The 14217-nt window shown below is 66.8% G+C and overlaps 2 protein-coding genes across 5 annotated transcripts in view; one reads left to right on the plus strand and one right to left on the minus strand.

Moving 5' to 3' along the window:
• Window positions 1-7011, plus strand: part of MYO7B (myosin VIIB) — a 74261-nt gene extending 67250 nt beyond the window's left edge. For both annotated transcript variants that reach the window (XM_060302578.1, XM_030840332.2), the window contains 12 exons: window positions 147-304; window positions 463-616; window positions 1134-1289; window positions 2150-2255; window positions 3040-3153; window positions 3375-3462; window positions 4510-4616; window positions 5106-5291; window positions 5518-5634; window positions 5852-5935; window positions 6120-6239; window positions 6650-7011. In XM_060302578.1, coding sequence (XP_060158561.1) covers window positions 147-304; window positions 463-616; window positions 1134-1289; window positions 2150-2255; window positions 3040-3153; window positions 3375-3462; window positions 4510-4616; window positions 5106-5291; window positions 5518-5634; window positions 5852-5935; window positions 6120-6239; window positions 6650-6751 — 1492 coding nt within the window. In that variant the 3' untranslated portion in view covers window positions 6752-7011. The remainder of the gene's footprint in view (window positions 1-146; window positions 305-462; window positions 617-1133; window positions 1290-2149; window positions 2256-3039; window positions 3154-3374; window positions 3463-4509; window positions 4617-5105; window positions 5292-5517; window positions 5635-5851; window positions 5936-6119; window positions 6240-6649) is intronic.
• Window positions 7012-7573: 562 nt separating this feature from the next.
• Window positions 7574-14217, minus strand: part of LIMS2 (LIM zinc finger domain containing 2) — a 34839-nt gene continuing 28195 nt past the window's right edge. For all 3 annotated transcript variants that reach the window (XM_030840338.3, XM_060302584.2, XM_070046023.1), the window contains exons 5-10: window positions 11689-11838; window positions 10912-11062; window positions 9934-10026; window positions 9296-9344; window positions 9055-9130; window positions 7574-8412 (exon numbers count right to left, since the gene is read on the minus strand). In XM_030840338.3, the coding sequence (XP_030696198.1) occupies window positions 8265-8412; window positions 9055-9130; window positions 9296-9344; window positions 9934-10026; window positions 10912-11062; window positions 11689-11838 (667 nt within the window). In that variant the 3' untranslated portion in view covers window positions 7574-8264. The remainder of the gene's footprint in view (window positions 8413-9054; window positions 9131-9295; window positions 9345-9933; window positions 10027-10911; window positions 11063-11688; window positions 11839-14217) is intronic.

Genomic DNA, 14217 nt, shown 5'->3' on the forward strand with positions numbered 1-14217 from the left:
AGAGGGCATCCCCGTGGAGACCTGCACCGGAGCCCGGGGCTCTCTTGCCACTTTGTGCGTGGGGCTCATGGTGGGGAGGGGACAGAGAGGGGCACGGGCAGAGGAGGCGTGAGGAGGGCCCTCACCCCCGCCTCGATCCCTGACAGGGTCCCGGAGAAGGAGACGGTCAGCAGAGCCGTGCTGCCCCTGGCCCGGCCCCGGGGCCGCCTGTGGGCCCACTCAGCCGAGCCGCTGCGGCAGCCTCTGCTCCGGCGCGTCCACGCCGACGCCGAGCTGCGGGATGTCGCCTGTCGGATCTTCATTGATATCCTTTCCCGGCCAGCCTGCCCCAGCCCCGCAGCCCGCCCGCCAGGGGGCCGGATCTCCCAGGGCACAGCGCTGCCCCGGGGTCCGCACGGGCCTAGACTCGGGGGTCAGCGGTGACAGGCAGCCCCGCCGGCGCATTCTCCTTGACGGCTGCACCCGTCCTCAGGTACATGGGCGACTACCCCTCTCGGAAGGCCTGGACCTCCCTGGAGCTCACCGACCAGATCTTCTCGGCGGCCCTGCAGGAGGCGGCCCTGCAGGACGAGGTTTACTGCCAGATCCTGAAGCAGCTGACGCACAACACCAACAGGTCTGCGGGGACCAGGGAGGGGCAGAGGGCACCGCACGCGCGGGTTGCCATGCCCAGGGCCCCCTCAGGCCTCGCCCCAGCCCCCGAGGCTGTGTCCACTGTTCAGAGGGGGAGGCGGCCCCTCATAAGGGCGACCCTCGCAGTAACGGTGGGAAGGTTGGGACCCGGTGTGTCCCTGACTTCCTGGGCTGGCCAGAGCCGGGGGTGGGGGTGGGGGAGGCAGACCTGCCCTGGGCTCTGCCTCTCCCCCTCTCTCCTTTGTCTCCTGGGCAGGCCCTAGCCTCTCTAAACGTCAGCGCCCTACTCCACAAAATGGGCACGATAGCATCCCCTCCCCTTCTCGTGGGCAGGGAAGCCGGTGGCATTGGCAGCAGGGCAGCGGCTGCCTTGCCCAGGGCCTCAGGCAGGCCTCAGCTCATAGCATAAATCCTACAAAGCCCCATCTCCCCGAGGTGCCTGGCTGGCCCGGGCTTCCGGGAGGGGGCCCTCCCGGGCTGACCGGCACTTCCATCTGCAGGCACAGCGAGGAGCGGGGCTGGCAGCTGCTGTGGCTCTGCACCGGCCTCTTCCCGCCTGGCAAGGCGCTGCTGCCCCACGCCCAGAAATTCATAGACACGCGGAGAAGGAAGGTGCTGGCCCCCGACTGCAGCCGCCGCATCCAGAGGGTCCTGAGGTGAGCCTGACCGCTCCGAGGCCCCCGGGAATGTCGGCTTGGGGATGCCGGGGGGGCCCCGCAGGTCCTCCAGGAGCTCATGGTCCAGTGCGGACACCCGCCAGTGGAGCCAGACTCGGCTTCCTTTCTAGAAGCTGGTGTCAGTTTGTGGAGGCGGGACCAGGTCCCAGCAGCCGGGGAGGAAGATGGAGAGTGAGGCCCCAGAGGGTTGCAGGGTGGCCAGGCTGGTCAGTGGAGGTTTCTGGCCATGAGCTCCTCCTGCCCCTGTGGCTGCCTGTCCAGGGCAGAGAAGGAACTACCCTGAGGCCAGAGGAGGACCTTGATGTCCCCAGCCACCTGTGTGTCCCCCTAGCCCAGCCCACAGTAGTTGAGCTCAGACCCATCCCTGCCAGCCCATCCTGCAGTTCCTCCCTGGCTCTGCCTGCCCTCCAGCCCTGGCTTGGTCTCCTGTGTCTATGCAAGAGGGTGGGGTGACCTGGTGAGCAGACGTGACAGTGAGTGGCAGCCTGGGTCGCAGTGGGGAAGGTGGGTGTCCCCATCCCCAACCCCCTGCCCAGCTGTGTGGGAATGAGAACATGACTCACCCTGCCTACTGGTGCCGGGCCCAGGACCCCTGGCCAGCCTGGGTCCCTTCCCCATGTGTGTCCTCAGAACCTCGGGGCACCTGGGAGTGAGGCCAGGCTGGCCACTGCTGCCTCCTCTAGGCCATGTGCCCAGCACCGCAGGCAGGGCAGCCCCCCAGAACGGCGGTGGTCTCGGGGTTGGCTTTTGTTTTGTACCTGGCACAGAGCTTAGCTTAGAGGCTGGGCCCAGGTGAGGGTGTCGGGTGGCATGTGCAGCACGTGCACTGTCTGCTCCAGGACGGGGCCCCGGAAGCAGCCCCCGCACCAGGTGGAGGTGGAGGCCATGGAGCAGAACGTCTCCCGCATGTGCCACAAGATCTGCTTGCCCAACAACACGAGCGAGGTGAGGCCCTGCGCCCCCCGGGGACCCGCAGCTGGAGCAAGGTCCCTCCCCACGGGGGTCACCCGAGGAGAGCCGGGAGACACCGCCCGACACGGCTGTTTCCAATATAGAGTGGATGGTCTCCCCTTCAGCGCTCTCCTAGCCCTGCCCCGTCTCCCCCGAAACTACCGCTTCGCCCCACCCCAGTCCCCATGAGCATGAACTGAGTGCTGGGCGCCCTCAGGTGCTCCGGGCCACACAGGGGAGGGATGGGCCCCGGGGAGGCTGGAGTGCAGTCGGGAGTCTGGACGTCCCAAAGGTGTGGGGGGCATTCCAGGCTGGGAACAAGGGAGAAGAGGCCACAGGGCTGGGGGCCCCTCAGGCTTCCGACCCAGCCCCGGGACATGGTGAGCAAGGGCCGCCATGGGGTGCCTGCGGACAGACCCCAGTCGGCCTCTGGGGACGGCGGAGGGGACAGGTGGGAGGCGGGAGACCCTCGGCCAAGGGGCAGCAGTGGAGCGAGGGCGCCCTCACAGCCCTCCCCAAGCGGACTGTGGCCTTGACGAAGTTCCCGCAGTCTGGCTGCAGGCTCTCAGAGCAAGTTCAAAAGGCTGGGACTCTTGGGACCCCAAGACAGCGCGCCCTGTGACCCAACAGCGCATACATCCGGCCAGGTTTCCAGAGGGGGAGTCTTGCCCTTCTCAGGACAGGGCAGGCGCGACCCCAGCCCCAGGCAGCAGGCTGTTGAGGGTCACCCCGGCCCGAGCCGCGTCCTGAGACGTTCCCCTGCCCCCTCTCTGCCCAGATGGTGCAGGTGGGCACCAACACCCGGGTGCGGGAGGTGTGCGACAGCATCGCCGCCCGGCTACAGCTTGCCTCCTGGGAGGGCTGCAGCCTCTTCATCAAGATCGCGGACAAGGTGCGCGGCCCAGCAGGCCAGGGGCCTGGGGGGAAGGAGGGCGGGCGGGCGGAGGTCTCCCACGTGCGCTGGGCCAGGCCCCCCGCGGCACACAGGGTGAAGGGACGTAGGCAGGAGGGGTCGGAGCCCCAGTGCGGCACCTAGCCTCCCAGGCCAGAGATGGGTCCCTGGAGGCCGCACACCTGCATGCCTCCCTGTGCCCTCCTCTCCACCCGGCCCAGGTCATCAGCCAGAAGGAGGGAGACTTCTTCTTTGACTCCTTGAGGCAGGTGGCCGACTGGGTGAAGAAGAACAAGCCCCAGAAGGAAGGTGAGGGGAGGGCTCTGTGGGGCAGGCTGGGGCCAGGAAGGAGGGGAGGGGCCGGGAGGTAGGGGTGGGGCGGGGAAGGAGGGGAGCGGCGGGGCCGGCAAAGAGGGGAGGGGCGGGGAAGGAGGTGTGGGGCAGGCAAGGAGGGGAAGGGCGGGGAAGGAGGGGAGGGGCCGGCAAGGAGGGGTGGGGACGGGAAGGAGGAGTGGGACGGGGAAAGAAGGGAGGGGCGGGGAAGGAGGGGAGGGGCGGGGCCGGGAAGGAGGGGAGGGGCGGGGAAGGAGGGGAGGGGCGGGGAAGGAGGGGAGGGGCCGGGAAGGAGGGATGGGGCCGGGAAGGAGGGGAGGGACCGGGAAGGAGGGGTGGGGCCGGGAAGGAGGGGAGGGGCCGGGAAGGAGGAGTGGGGCGGGGAAGGAAGGGAGGGGCAGGGAAGTAGGGGTGGGGCCGGGAAGGAGGGGTGGGGCCGGGAAGGAGGGGAGGGGCCGGGAAGGGGAGGGGCCGGGAGGCCGGGAAGGAGAGGTGGGGCGGGGAAGGGGCGTTGCAGGGATGTGAAGCGGGGCAGGGCTTGTCTGACTCCTGGGCCAGGGTCAGGCGGCTCCCCGGGCCACTCCTGCATGGCTATGCCCATTCATTTATTCATTTATTCTCATTCCCCTTCATGTTCCCTGGGTCATGGGTAGGCCAGGCCTGGGGCCAGGCGGTCAGGCCCTGCCCCTGGAGCTCTCCCAACTCCGGCAGGGGCCGGGCATGCGGCAGGCCTAGAACACATGGCGGGACTGCGGGGTGATGGAGGGTGCATGGGGGCAGAGAGGGCGGAACGGGGCCTGACCCCACGGGGAGATCCGCGAATGCTGCTGGAAGAGGGGGCTTCCACACTCATCTTGAGGGATGAGGAAGAGCTGGGGCCCAGGGAGGAAGAGGCATGGAGGCTGTCCAGCTGGGGAGGCCGCAGTAACAAACAGCGGCGATGCGAGGGGCCAAGGGGCAGGGTGCGGGGGTGGCGGGCAGCGCCCCGGGCCTGGCTTGGTGCTCACTGCCGCCTCTATCCAGGGGCTGCTGTGACGCTCTCCTACCAGGTGTACTTCATGCGGAAACTGTGGCTCAGCGTGGCCCCAGGGAGAGATGTGAAGGCAGACACCATACTCCATTACCATCAGGTACCCGGGCCGCCCCTCCTGGTGGGCGCCCCTCCTGGGGCCACCCTCGCTCCAGCCCACACCTGCCCTGAGAGTGGAGCTCAGCCGCCTCGCCCCTGGGCACCCAGCTCCCACCCAGGGCCTCACTGTGGGCTCGCCGCGCCCCTGAGGGTTCTGGAGCCAGGAGCAGAAGGACAGTGGCGTCTGGAGACAGCGGCCGCACCATCACCTGCAGCATGCCTGCCTGCCTGCCGGGGCGGGGAGGTGCGCAGAGGGTCCTGCAGCCCGTGGAGCACTGGCCCTTGCCCTGAAGGGGTAGAGCAGGCCTCGGCCTCCACGGCAAGACGGCAGGGAGCCCTGCCTCCATTCAGTGGCCTTCCCTCTGCTGGACACCTTAGCCTGATGACCTTAGCTTTTTGCAGCCTCGGTTTCCTGGATGGGGGCGGGCTACCACATGAGCATGAAGCCGGGCGTGGCTGCAGCCTGAAGTCCAGTTTGTCCTTCACCCAGGAGCTGCCCAAGTACCTGCGTGGGTTCCACAAGTGCTCACAGGAGGATGCCGTCCACCTGGCAGGCCTCATCTACAAGGCCCAGTTTGGCAATGACCGGTCCCAGTTAGCTAGCATGCCCAAGGTCCTGAGGGAACTCGTGCCTGAGAACCTCACACGTCTGATGTCCTCAGAGGAATGGAAGAAGGTCTTTGGCAGGGGCTGGGGAGGGGCCCCTCGGCTGCTGTCCCCACAGGGACCCCGCCCAGGTGCCACCGTGGGGGGTGGCCTGGGTCCGCTGTAGCACCTTCCCCGCGCTGTCCACGGCCTCAGGCAGTAGCTACCGCTCTGGGCCAGGACCTCGGGGCCTTGTGTGGCAGCCCGGTCGGGCAGTGGCCTCCACTCAGGCCCTCACTAGCCCTTGCTTCCCCCAGCGCATCCTCCTGGCCTGTGACAAGCACAGGGACATGACAGTGGAGGAGACCAAGGTGGCCTTCCTGAAGTGGATCTGCCGGTGGCCCACCTTCGGGTCTGCCTTCTTCGAGGTGAAGGTAGGCCGCGCCCCAAGCCCGGCCATCCTGGCCACACAGGCCCCGCCCGGCTCTGGCCCCAGCAGCCTGAGCTTCTCCCCAAATCACGCCACAGGCAGGGCCAGCGGCCAGGTCTGGGGGAGCAAGTGTGCACGTGTGTGCGTGCGTGCGTCTCGGGGAGGGGCCGCCTGGCCTCCCAGGCTGGGCTGTGATCACTGTGACCCCCCTCCCTCCCCAGCAAACCTCGGAGCCCTCCTACCCGGACATCATCCTCATCGCCATCAACCGGCACGGGGTTCTGCTCATCCACCCCAAGACCAAGGTAGTGGCAGGACCCCGGGGACTGCGCCAGGGTCCTTGGGCCCCTGCGCAGCTGGGGCTGCCCTCCTGGGCTCCCACACATGGCCCCATGGGCTCTGGAGGACCCCGGGCAGCAGCTCAGACTCAGGGCCCCTGGGCCGTCTGGACTTTGATTGGCTTCTACCCACCGCCCACTGTGCCCCCAGGACCTGCTCACCACCTACCCCTTCACCAAGATTGCCAGCTGGAGCAGCGGCAGCACTTACTTCCACATGGTGCTGGGGAGCCTGGGCCGGGGCAGCCGCCTGCTGTGTGAGACCTCTCTGGTGAGCCCGAGGCCCGGGGGCCTTCTCCCAGCCCAGACACGAGGGACCCAGAGGCTCCGGACACTGGGTTTCCCCGACCCTGACCCAACCCCCTGGCCACCAGGCGAGTTGCTCCCTGGGAGGACGTGGCCCCCATGCCTGGGGTGGGCAGGCCAGGCTGGGCCAGCAGAGGAAGGAGGTGCAGCTCAGGAAGGGCTGGGCGTGTCACCCAGGGGGGCAACAAGGCCTGGCAGGGGGCCTGTGGTCCCAGGGAGGGAAGGGGACTTGGGGCCCAGCCGCAGGAGCCCTGTTTCTCTCTTCACGCCCTGCCCGGTGTGTCACTGAGGCAGATGTTGGGCCCCGCAAGCTCTGGCCCAAGCCCCGCTTAGCTGTACCCCTCAGACTCCGACCCCACCCTTCCCCCCGTCCAGGGCTACAAGATGGACGACCTGCTGACCTCGTACGTGCAGCAGCTGCTGAGCACCGTGAACAAGCAGCGGGAGCCCCGGACCTCAGTCCCGGCCAGTCCCTAGCAGCGGGGCCTCGTGCCCATTCAGCCTCCCTCTGCAATCGGGGGGTCCTGGCGGTACTTCCCGAGGACCTGCCCTCTGGTGGCAGCCTTTCAAGTCACCCTCTCCCCAGAACCCCCAGCACCACCACCCTGTGGCACCCCAGGGCCCCCCCCACCGGGTGCTGACTCTGAGGGCCAAAGGGCAGGGCCGGGACTGGCAGGCCTCCAGGCCGACGGACGGATGGCGGGGAGGACTCCCCCCAGGAATGTTCAATAAAAGTTCCGCAGAACAGTGGGGAGTGTGTCAGCGAGAGACGAGGGTCGGGTTGGGGCTCGGGTGGGCAGCAGGTCCAGCAAAGGCTTCCTTCCAGAGAAAGCAAAAAGCACTGCGGCCCGTCCAGGCCCAGCAAAGGACAGCTCCGTCCTCATGGTGTGACTTCCTTCGTGTCTCCCTCCTCCCTTTCCTTCCACCCCCACCCCTTCCCTTCCTCCGCCTCAGACTGCAGAGACGCTTTCTACCGGCCCCTCTGCACACCTTTCCTCCTTCCCCCGCCCGGCACCGGACACGGGCTGCCGCCAGGAGGGTCTGCTGGAGGTGGCTGCTGGCTTCGCTGCCCCGAGGGCGGAGCTGCACGCGGGGCCTCGGAGCCTGGGCTGGGCGCCCACGGCCCCCGCCAGCCCTGTCGGAGCCTGTCCTCCGACTCCACCCACCGGGCCAGGCTTCAAGGACTGAGGGTCTCTGTCGGCAGCCTGGCCCTGGGATGCCTGTCTGGTCTGGTGTCTGTCTCCCTAACCCTGCGGCAGCATATCCGCCGCAATGTCACAAACCACGCAAGCGCTGGGGTCGTGTAGAAAAGCCTTCATTCGTTGTGCAAGTGTGAGTCCCAACACCAGGGTCCCACGCTGTCCTCCCCGGAGGGCAGGAATGAGCCGCCCACCAGAGCCCACCACCTCCTGGCCCCAGGCTGCACCGGGGAGTCAGCGGGTGCCCTGGCGGCGGGGCGAGCGGGGGCCCTCCCGCTGCTGCGTGGGCTGAAGAAGCGGGACTCGCCGGCCTGGCCTGGGCACGAGGCTCCTGCTTGGCTGAGCACGTGCGTGGTCGGGGGACTGCAGGGTGGCTCCCCGGGGGCGCCCACCCACATGGCCCTGGGGTCCGGGCGGCCGCCTGGCCGTGGGCTGCACCTGTGCCACGGGGGGCGGAGGCTGGCCAAGCTGCCACAGAATGCGAGCCACGAGGCCTCCTGCGGGGATGGGACAGGTCAGGACAGGCCGGCCCAGGTGACCCTGGCCCTACTTGCTTCTGTCCCTGGAAGACCTCGGGCCGAAGCTGTGGACGAGGATGTGTCACAGGCTTGCCACGCCCAGGCCCCTGCCCCATGGCCTCTGGCCTCGTGGAAGGAGGGAGGGGAGGGACGGGACGCCTTGGGGGGGATGCTGAGCGGAGAGACGGCAGGGAGAAGCCGCAGGTTCGGGCAGCGGGGGCGGGCGGCGAAGCGGGGGGAGCAGGAGGACGATGCGGGCGGCGGGCGGGCCTCTCAGGCGGGCTGGAGGCCCGCAGACTTGGGCTGCGCCCTGCGGGCTGCCAGCTCCGACAGCTTCTTCAGCCGCTTCTTCAGCTCCAGCGGGAACTTCTCGTAGCACCTCTTACACACGGGCTTCATGTCGAACTCCACAAACTTGTTCCTGCAGAGGAGGGGCAGCGGCCAGGAGAGCCGGGGTCTCCTCGGACCCCCGGCCCAGAGCCCACCACCTCCCCTACCCCAGCCTGTCCCGCCCCCCAGCCGGCCAGGTCCGGGGGGCACCTTCTGGCCGGACGCCATGGGAGATGAGGAGACGGGCCTCCAAGCCTCCCTTTCTGCCTAGAGACTTCTCTGGAATGCTGAAACTCCAGAACCTTCCCTCTTGTCCTCAGACGCCGGGCCGCACCTCACCTCACCTCACTGCTCCAGCTGTCCTTCCCCTCTCAGCCTCCTAGGTGAGGTCTGGCTCCTTTGGCTCTGAGCGTGTTTCCTGCTCCCTGAGCCGGAGTGTCCTTCCCTCCCCAGAGGCCGGCGCCCTTCCGAGTGCGGAGGCTAGTGTGACTCTTCCTCCCACCATGCCCCGGGGGGGTCCCTGGACCTGCCTTCTCGGGGCTGGGGCTGCCCCTGCTCCCACTGCACCCCCAGGGCCTGATAACAGTGGTCGTTCAGGGAGGGTCGGACGAAGGGTAGAGCCCGTGGCAAGCCGACTCCAACGTGAGCCCCTGACGGGCTCCGGGGTGGGGGGGACGCCCTGCAAGTCTCTGCCCTCCTCGGCCCCCGACCCCTGGGAGCCAGCACGACTTACTTCAGGGTGAGCCGGCTGTTGCAGGTAGAACAGGAGAAGCAGTGCACACACCAGGCCTTGTTGAGGGCCGACACCACTGTGAGGGGCAGATGGGGGCTTAGCGGCCGCCCCCCAGGCCAGCCAGAGGCCCAGCTGTGCACACGGAGGGCCAGCTGGGCACGCAGCTGCAGGACCCACAGCCCAGAGAGTGCGGGGGAACGGGGCCTGGGGCAGGAAGGGGGCACAGGGACAGGGGCCTTACCATCGCCCTCGATCACGTGGCTGCAGGTGTAGCAGACGTCCCCAAAGAGCTGTGGACAGAGCGGGTGTTAAACATGCTGCAGGCATTCATGCCCCAAGCTCAGAGCCAGGAGTGTGGTCCCCACCCGCCCCCCGAAGGGCAGCTCTCAGCAGCCACCTGGGCCTCCTGCCAGGGCACAGCCTCAGGCCCGAGGGCCCATCAGAACTCCCCTCTGGGAAAGACAGCAGGTGGAGGCATTGCTCCCCCTAAGGCCCCTCTGCTCCCGCCCGTGTCCTGAGAAGTGTGGGCAAGGCAGTAACCCTGTCCTCTGTGCCAGAAAGGCTGGGCAGCTTCGCCAAGCCTGGCAGGGGGGAGGAGATGGTAGTATATGTCACCCCAAGAGCCCAGGACTTAACACTGCCATCTCATTCAGTGCCCGGGGCAGGCCTGGGCCACAAGGCACGTTTCTCAAATGGGGACGCTGAGGCCCAGAGGGCTGCCCCGGTCCCGAGACCCTGAGCTCACAGGCCTGGCCTCAGCACCCACGGCGGGGCCCCGGGGGCCGCCCCGTGTCCTCTCCTGCCATGCACACAGCCGCCTTCCCAGCCCGCGCCCTGCCGGCTCCCCGCAGCTCCTGCCTCCCCTGTCCCGGGCCCTACCTGGTTGTAGTGGGTCTCACAGTAGGCCAGGCCCTTCTTCTCATAGTGCCGGTGCCCCAGGAACGGCTTCTCACACTTGGCACAGACAAAGTGCTGGGGTGGGGGGTGGGGGTGCAGGGAGGGCAGCGTCAGGCCTGGAGCGACCTCCCAGCACACAGCCAGGAAGCAGAGGCTGGTGGGTGGGGGGCCTCGCTGGGCTGACACCTCCACGGACTGCTCCTGGCCAGCAGACCCCACTCCTTCCCTGATGCCCGGTGGCACTGCATCCTCCCCGGGCCCACGGGGCACCCTCAGCCCCCGTGTCGGGGCCGGCGAGGTGCCCGGGCCGTGGCGGGTTGCACCGCCTGCCTCTGGTGCACACCTCTACAGGCCCAGAGTCACCGGGCACACCTTCCGCCCGTGGAGGCCGTGGCGTGTGAGGATTCACCCTCCCCCGGGGGGCCGGGGGCCGTGCCAGGACCCTCGCCAAGAGGCCGCCCAGGGCAGAGACTGTGGGACACAGAGCTGGCCCGGTCACAGGCTTGCACGCCTCCCTGCCAGGTGGTGTCCCTACGGCCATCAGAGCCCCCGGCGCAGGGGTGAGTGTTCCTGGACAGCCAGTCGGACACACCTGAGCACCTCGCCTGCAGGTGGGCCGGACACGCAGCCACTTCCGCCAACCGCAATCCCATAGGGCACCCCGGGCCAGTGTCCCCAAGGTGTTCTCATGACTTTGGAATCCTCTAGAAGGCCAGGATGGGGAGGGAGGGAGGGGGTGTGCCTGCCCAGCCATGGCCTGTGGGCTCAAGTCTGCTGGGTCCCGTGGACAGACCTGTCCCAGACCAGGGGTGAGGAGGGATAGCACCTACGAGGAAGGTCCCCGCTGGGAGCCGGCCACATGGCCTGGGGGCTGGAGGGCGTGTGGAGGGGCTTCGGGGCCAGGCTGGCTGGGAACGGGAGCCGGGGCGCCCACCTGCTGTCCGGGCTGGCCTCGCTCACCTCCACGTGCCACTGCTTGCCCAGCGCGTTGACCACACGGCCCTCGATGGGCCGGCGGCAGGCCCCACAGATGGGGACACCCATCTTGTCATGGCAGGGCAGGCAGTAGAGCTCGCCCTTCAGCTCGCGGGCCTCTGCAGTCAGCTCCTTCCTGGAAGACAGCGTGAAGCCCCCAGGTGACCACCCTGCCCTTCCGTGGCCTGTCGTGCTGGGAGGGTCACCCCAGCCCCTCCAGCGCCAGGGAAGCAGCTTCCTGAGACACACCACCACCTCCACCCCCCACCAGCTCGGTCCCAGCAGAGCACCCGCCCGGGGCAGGCGTGGCTTTCATCTCTGCTCTCTTTGGAGACTTCCTGTGCCCCAGACGGGCCCCAGGGCACAGGATTCCCGCCCGGCCCTTGCAGAAGGCGGCCTGTGTCCGGCACAGATCTGTTCCCCGGGCCCCCGCCCTCCAGACCAGACTGGGCGTCTGGGACCAGCACAAGGGCATGGCTCCGTGGCCTCTCCTTCCTCCCTCATCCGCTCCACCTCACGCTCACCCTCCGCACCTGGGATTCCCTCCTCTCGGCTTCACCGGCAGCGGGGGTGGGGGGCAGCCCTCCCTCACCCACGAGTCCCTCCCGGACCCATTCTACCTGCCCCTGCACCCCACTCTCTGGACGCCCCTCTCTGCCCCGCTGGTGTTCCCCTCCCGCCCCATCACTGCCCCGGGGTGGCCGGCCCACCTCCACCCGGCTCTCCCCTTTCCCGGCCAGCCGGGCCCGGCTGTGCACCTACCCGCAGTGGGTGCAGCTGAAGTGGTCTGGGTGGTAGGCGTCGTTCCTGAACATGAGGGGCTGCTCGTCGATGACCAGGTGGCAGCGCTGACAGACGTACTTGCCCAGGCCCTTGGCCTTCTCACGGTTGTGGCAGGGTCGGCACAGGTGCCTGTGAGAAGTGAGGTGGGGGTCAGGGGCAGAGCCACTCTTCCTGCCCGGGCAGCCTGGGCCACCTCCCTGGAGAAGACGCCCCCCGGCCCCCGCCCGCAGCTTGAACGAACGCCTGCTGGGAAGCCTCGGGGGGCTCAGCTCGGTGGTCCAGAAAAGCAAGCTAACAGTCCTGTGGCCGGGAAGGCCACGGGTGCACCCTCTAAAAGGAGCCTCTGCACGGGGCAAAGACCAGGAGGAAACACAGCAGCATGCCGTGTTTGGACAGTACGGCAAATGTGGTGTTTTTCTTCTTTACGCTTTTTCTGAGCCTAGGACATCGTGTGTGGACGAGAGCAGACACTTCATGGGCATTTGCTGAAAATTTCATTTTATTTTTCAAATGTCTTTTAACACACACGAGTGACCGTATAGTGACTTTCGTGCCCAGCCCAGGGGCCAAGGAGTGCCAGGCCCGTTGGGCCTGCACGCCTGCTTCCTCAGGGGTCGGCCCGACAAAGAGGAACCCGGACGTCTACAGGCTCTCTCTGTCTCCAAAGACAAGTGCAGCTGTGTCAGATGGAGGCCCCCAGACCCAGGAACTGTCATTACAGAGTCTTTTTTGTAAAGACCTCAGAGTAATTTCTGATGTTACTCCCTCCATTGGGCCACAGCTGCGGTCTCTACCGAGAGAGAGAAATCAACATGGTTTCTGTTTCCTTGGGAGAAATCAACATGGTTTCTGTTTCCTTGGGCCTCAAAGGCAGCAGGAATTTAGATTCAGGGTCCCCGGGCGAAGTTGCACAAAGGCCCCAGTGCACTGCTCCCATCCCCCACCTGCCACCCCGTCTGCAAGTGCTCTCAGCATCCGGGCCCTCCTTCCCTCCCTTTCCAGGTCCCCAACCCACTCTCACCAGCCTCCCGGCCACCTGATACCGGTGCGGGCCTCTTTTAGAGGCAGGTCAGGGAGTCCACTTAAGAGGGTAACTCTCAGGAACCCCCAAGCAGGTGTGGTGGGCAGACCCTAGGTGCCAGGGCAGCCAACTCCATGGCCTTGACTGCAGTGCCTCCTACCGCGTTCGGGTCTGGACTGCCCTGTGCTTGCCCTGAGTGTGTCCTAGCTCCCCGGGGTGAAGGGCAAGGGGCCCGAGGGAGTGCCCAGCAGCCACCTGCTAAGCTGCTGACCAGCTCCCAGCTGTGCTCTTATGGACCCCGTGTGCCCCACACAGGGCAGCGGCTCAGGACAGGTCTTCTGATGCGTAAGCGGGTGAATGATTGTAAAAGACAAGAAGGGAAGGACGGCGGGCGTCATCTCCCACGACGACGTGGCCACCGAGACTGCAAGGTCGTCTCCTGGCCTGGGACCCCCAGCTCACTCTACCGGCCCAGGGGCCACAGACGTGGCCTGTGGCTACAGTCCCCATCTCCCTTCCGTCCCCAGATCCCTGAAGCCCAGCGGGCTCTCCCCGCCCCACTCTCCCCCAGACACACCGTGCCCCAGCCCCATCCCAGGCCTCCTGCCACGGCGGGGCCACTCCCACGCCTGCCGCCTGCTGCGTCTCTGCCACAGACAGGGCATTTATTCCCTACAACCCCACTCCAATCCTGGCGACTCGTCTTTAGCAGTAGGACAACATGCAACCCATACGGAACGGTTTTTGTTTCAAAGATATAGAAATTAGCGCAACTCCTCAAAATTCTGTCGCAACGGTCAGTGCCCTTAAAACCACTGCCATCAGTCACCCGACAGAAGCCAGCCAGACTCCCACATTTCAAGTCACCGTGAGCCAGTTCTCCCAGACAGCCACCCCGGGCCACAGCGGGGAGGGGGGCCGCACACCCCACCGGCTCCCAGGCATGACAGAACCGAGCAGTCCCGCTCTCTTGACGGAACCCCAGACGGGAAACGTCTTTTCAACAGACCTGATCCCAGCGCCAGATCTAAAGGCAACCTGCAGAAGTTTTTCCCAGGTAGAATGAAGATGGAACCTAAGAATTTTACCACTGAGCTGCAACAGAAGAGAACAAAACACACACGCATACAGCCTGAGTTTTAGAGTGACACACGCTTGAGTCCAAATGTGGGCTCGGCCACCCCACTGGTTTGTCGTGGGCCAGTTACCTCACCTCTCTGAGTCCCAGTTTCCCTGTCTGTAAAATGGGCAGTGATCCCAAGTGCACGGGTTTGTGCGAAAGAATTTCAGACAGTACTTGTGGCAGGTACTTCCCAGGGATGGCTGTGTACATCTTTCAACGTTGTAACTGAAAAGTTTTCCCAGACTCCCAGGAGGAGCTGTGGGGCAGGTGGGCGGCGGGCCGCAGCGACCCTCTTCCCAGGCTTCCCGTCCAGAGGAGGAGCCCACACAGGCGAGGGCCAGGCCTCCGGGTCCCCACAGGCACA

The sequence above is a fragment of the Globicephala melas genome, chromosome 7 (genome assembly GCF_963455315.2).
Source record: "Globicephala melas chromosome 7, mGloMel1.2, whole genome shotgun sequence".
Taxonomy (NCBI): domain Eukaryota; kingdom Metazoa; phylum Chordata; class Mammalia; order Artiodactyla; family Delphinidae; genus Globicephala; species Globicephala melas.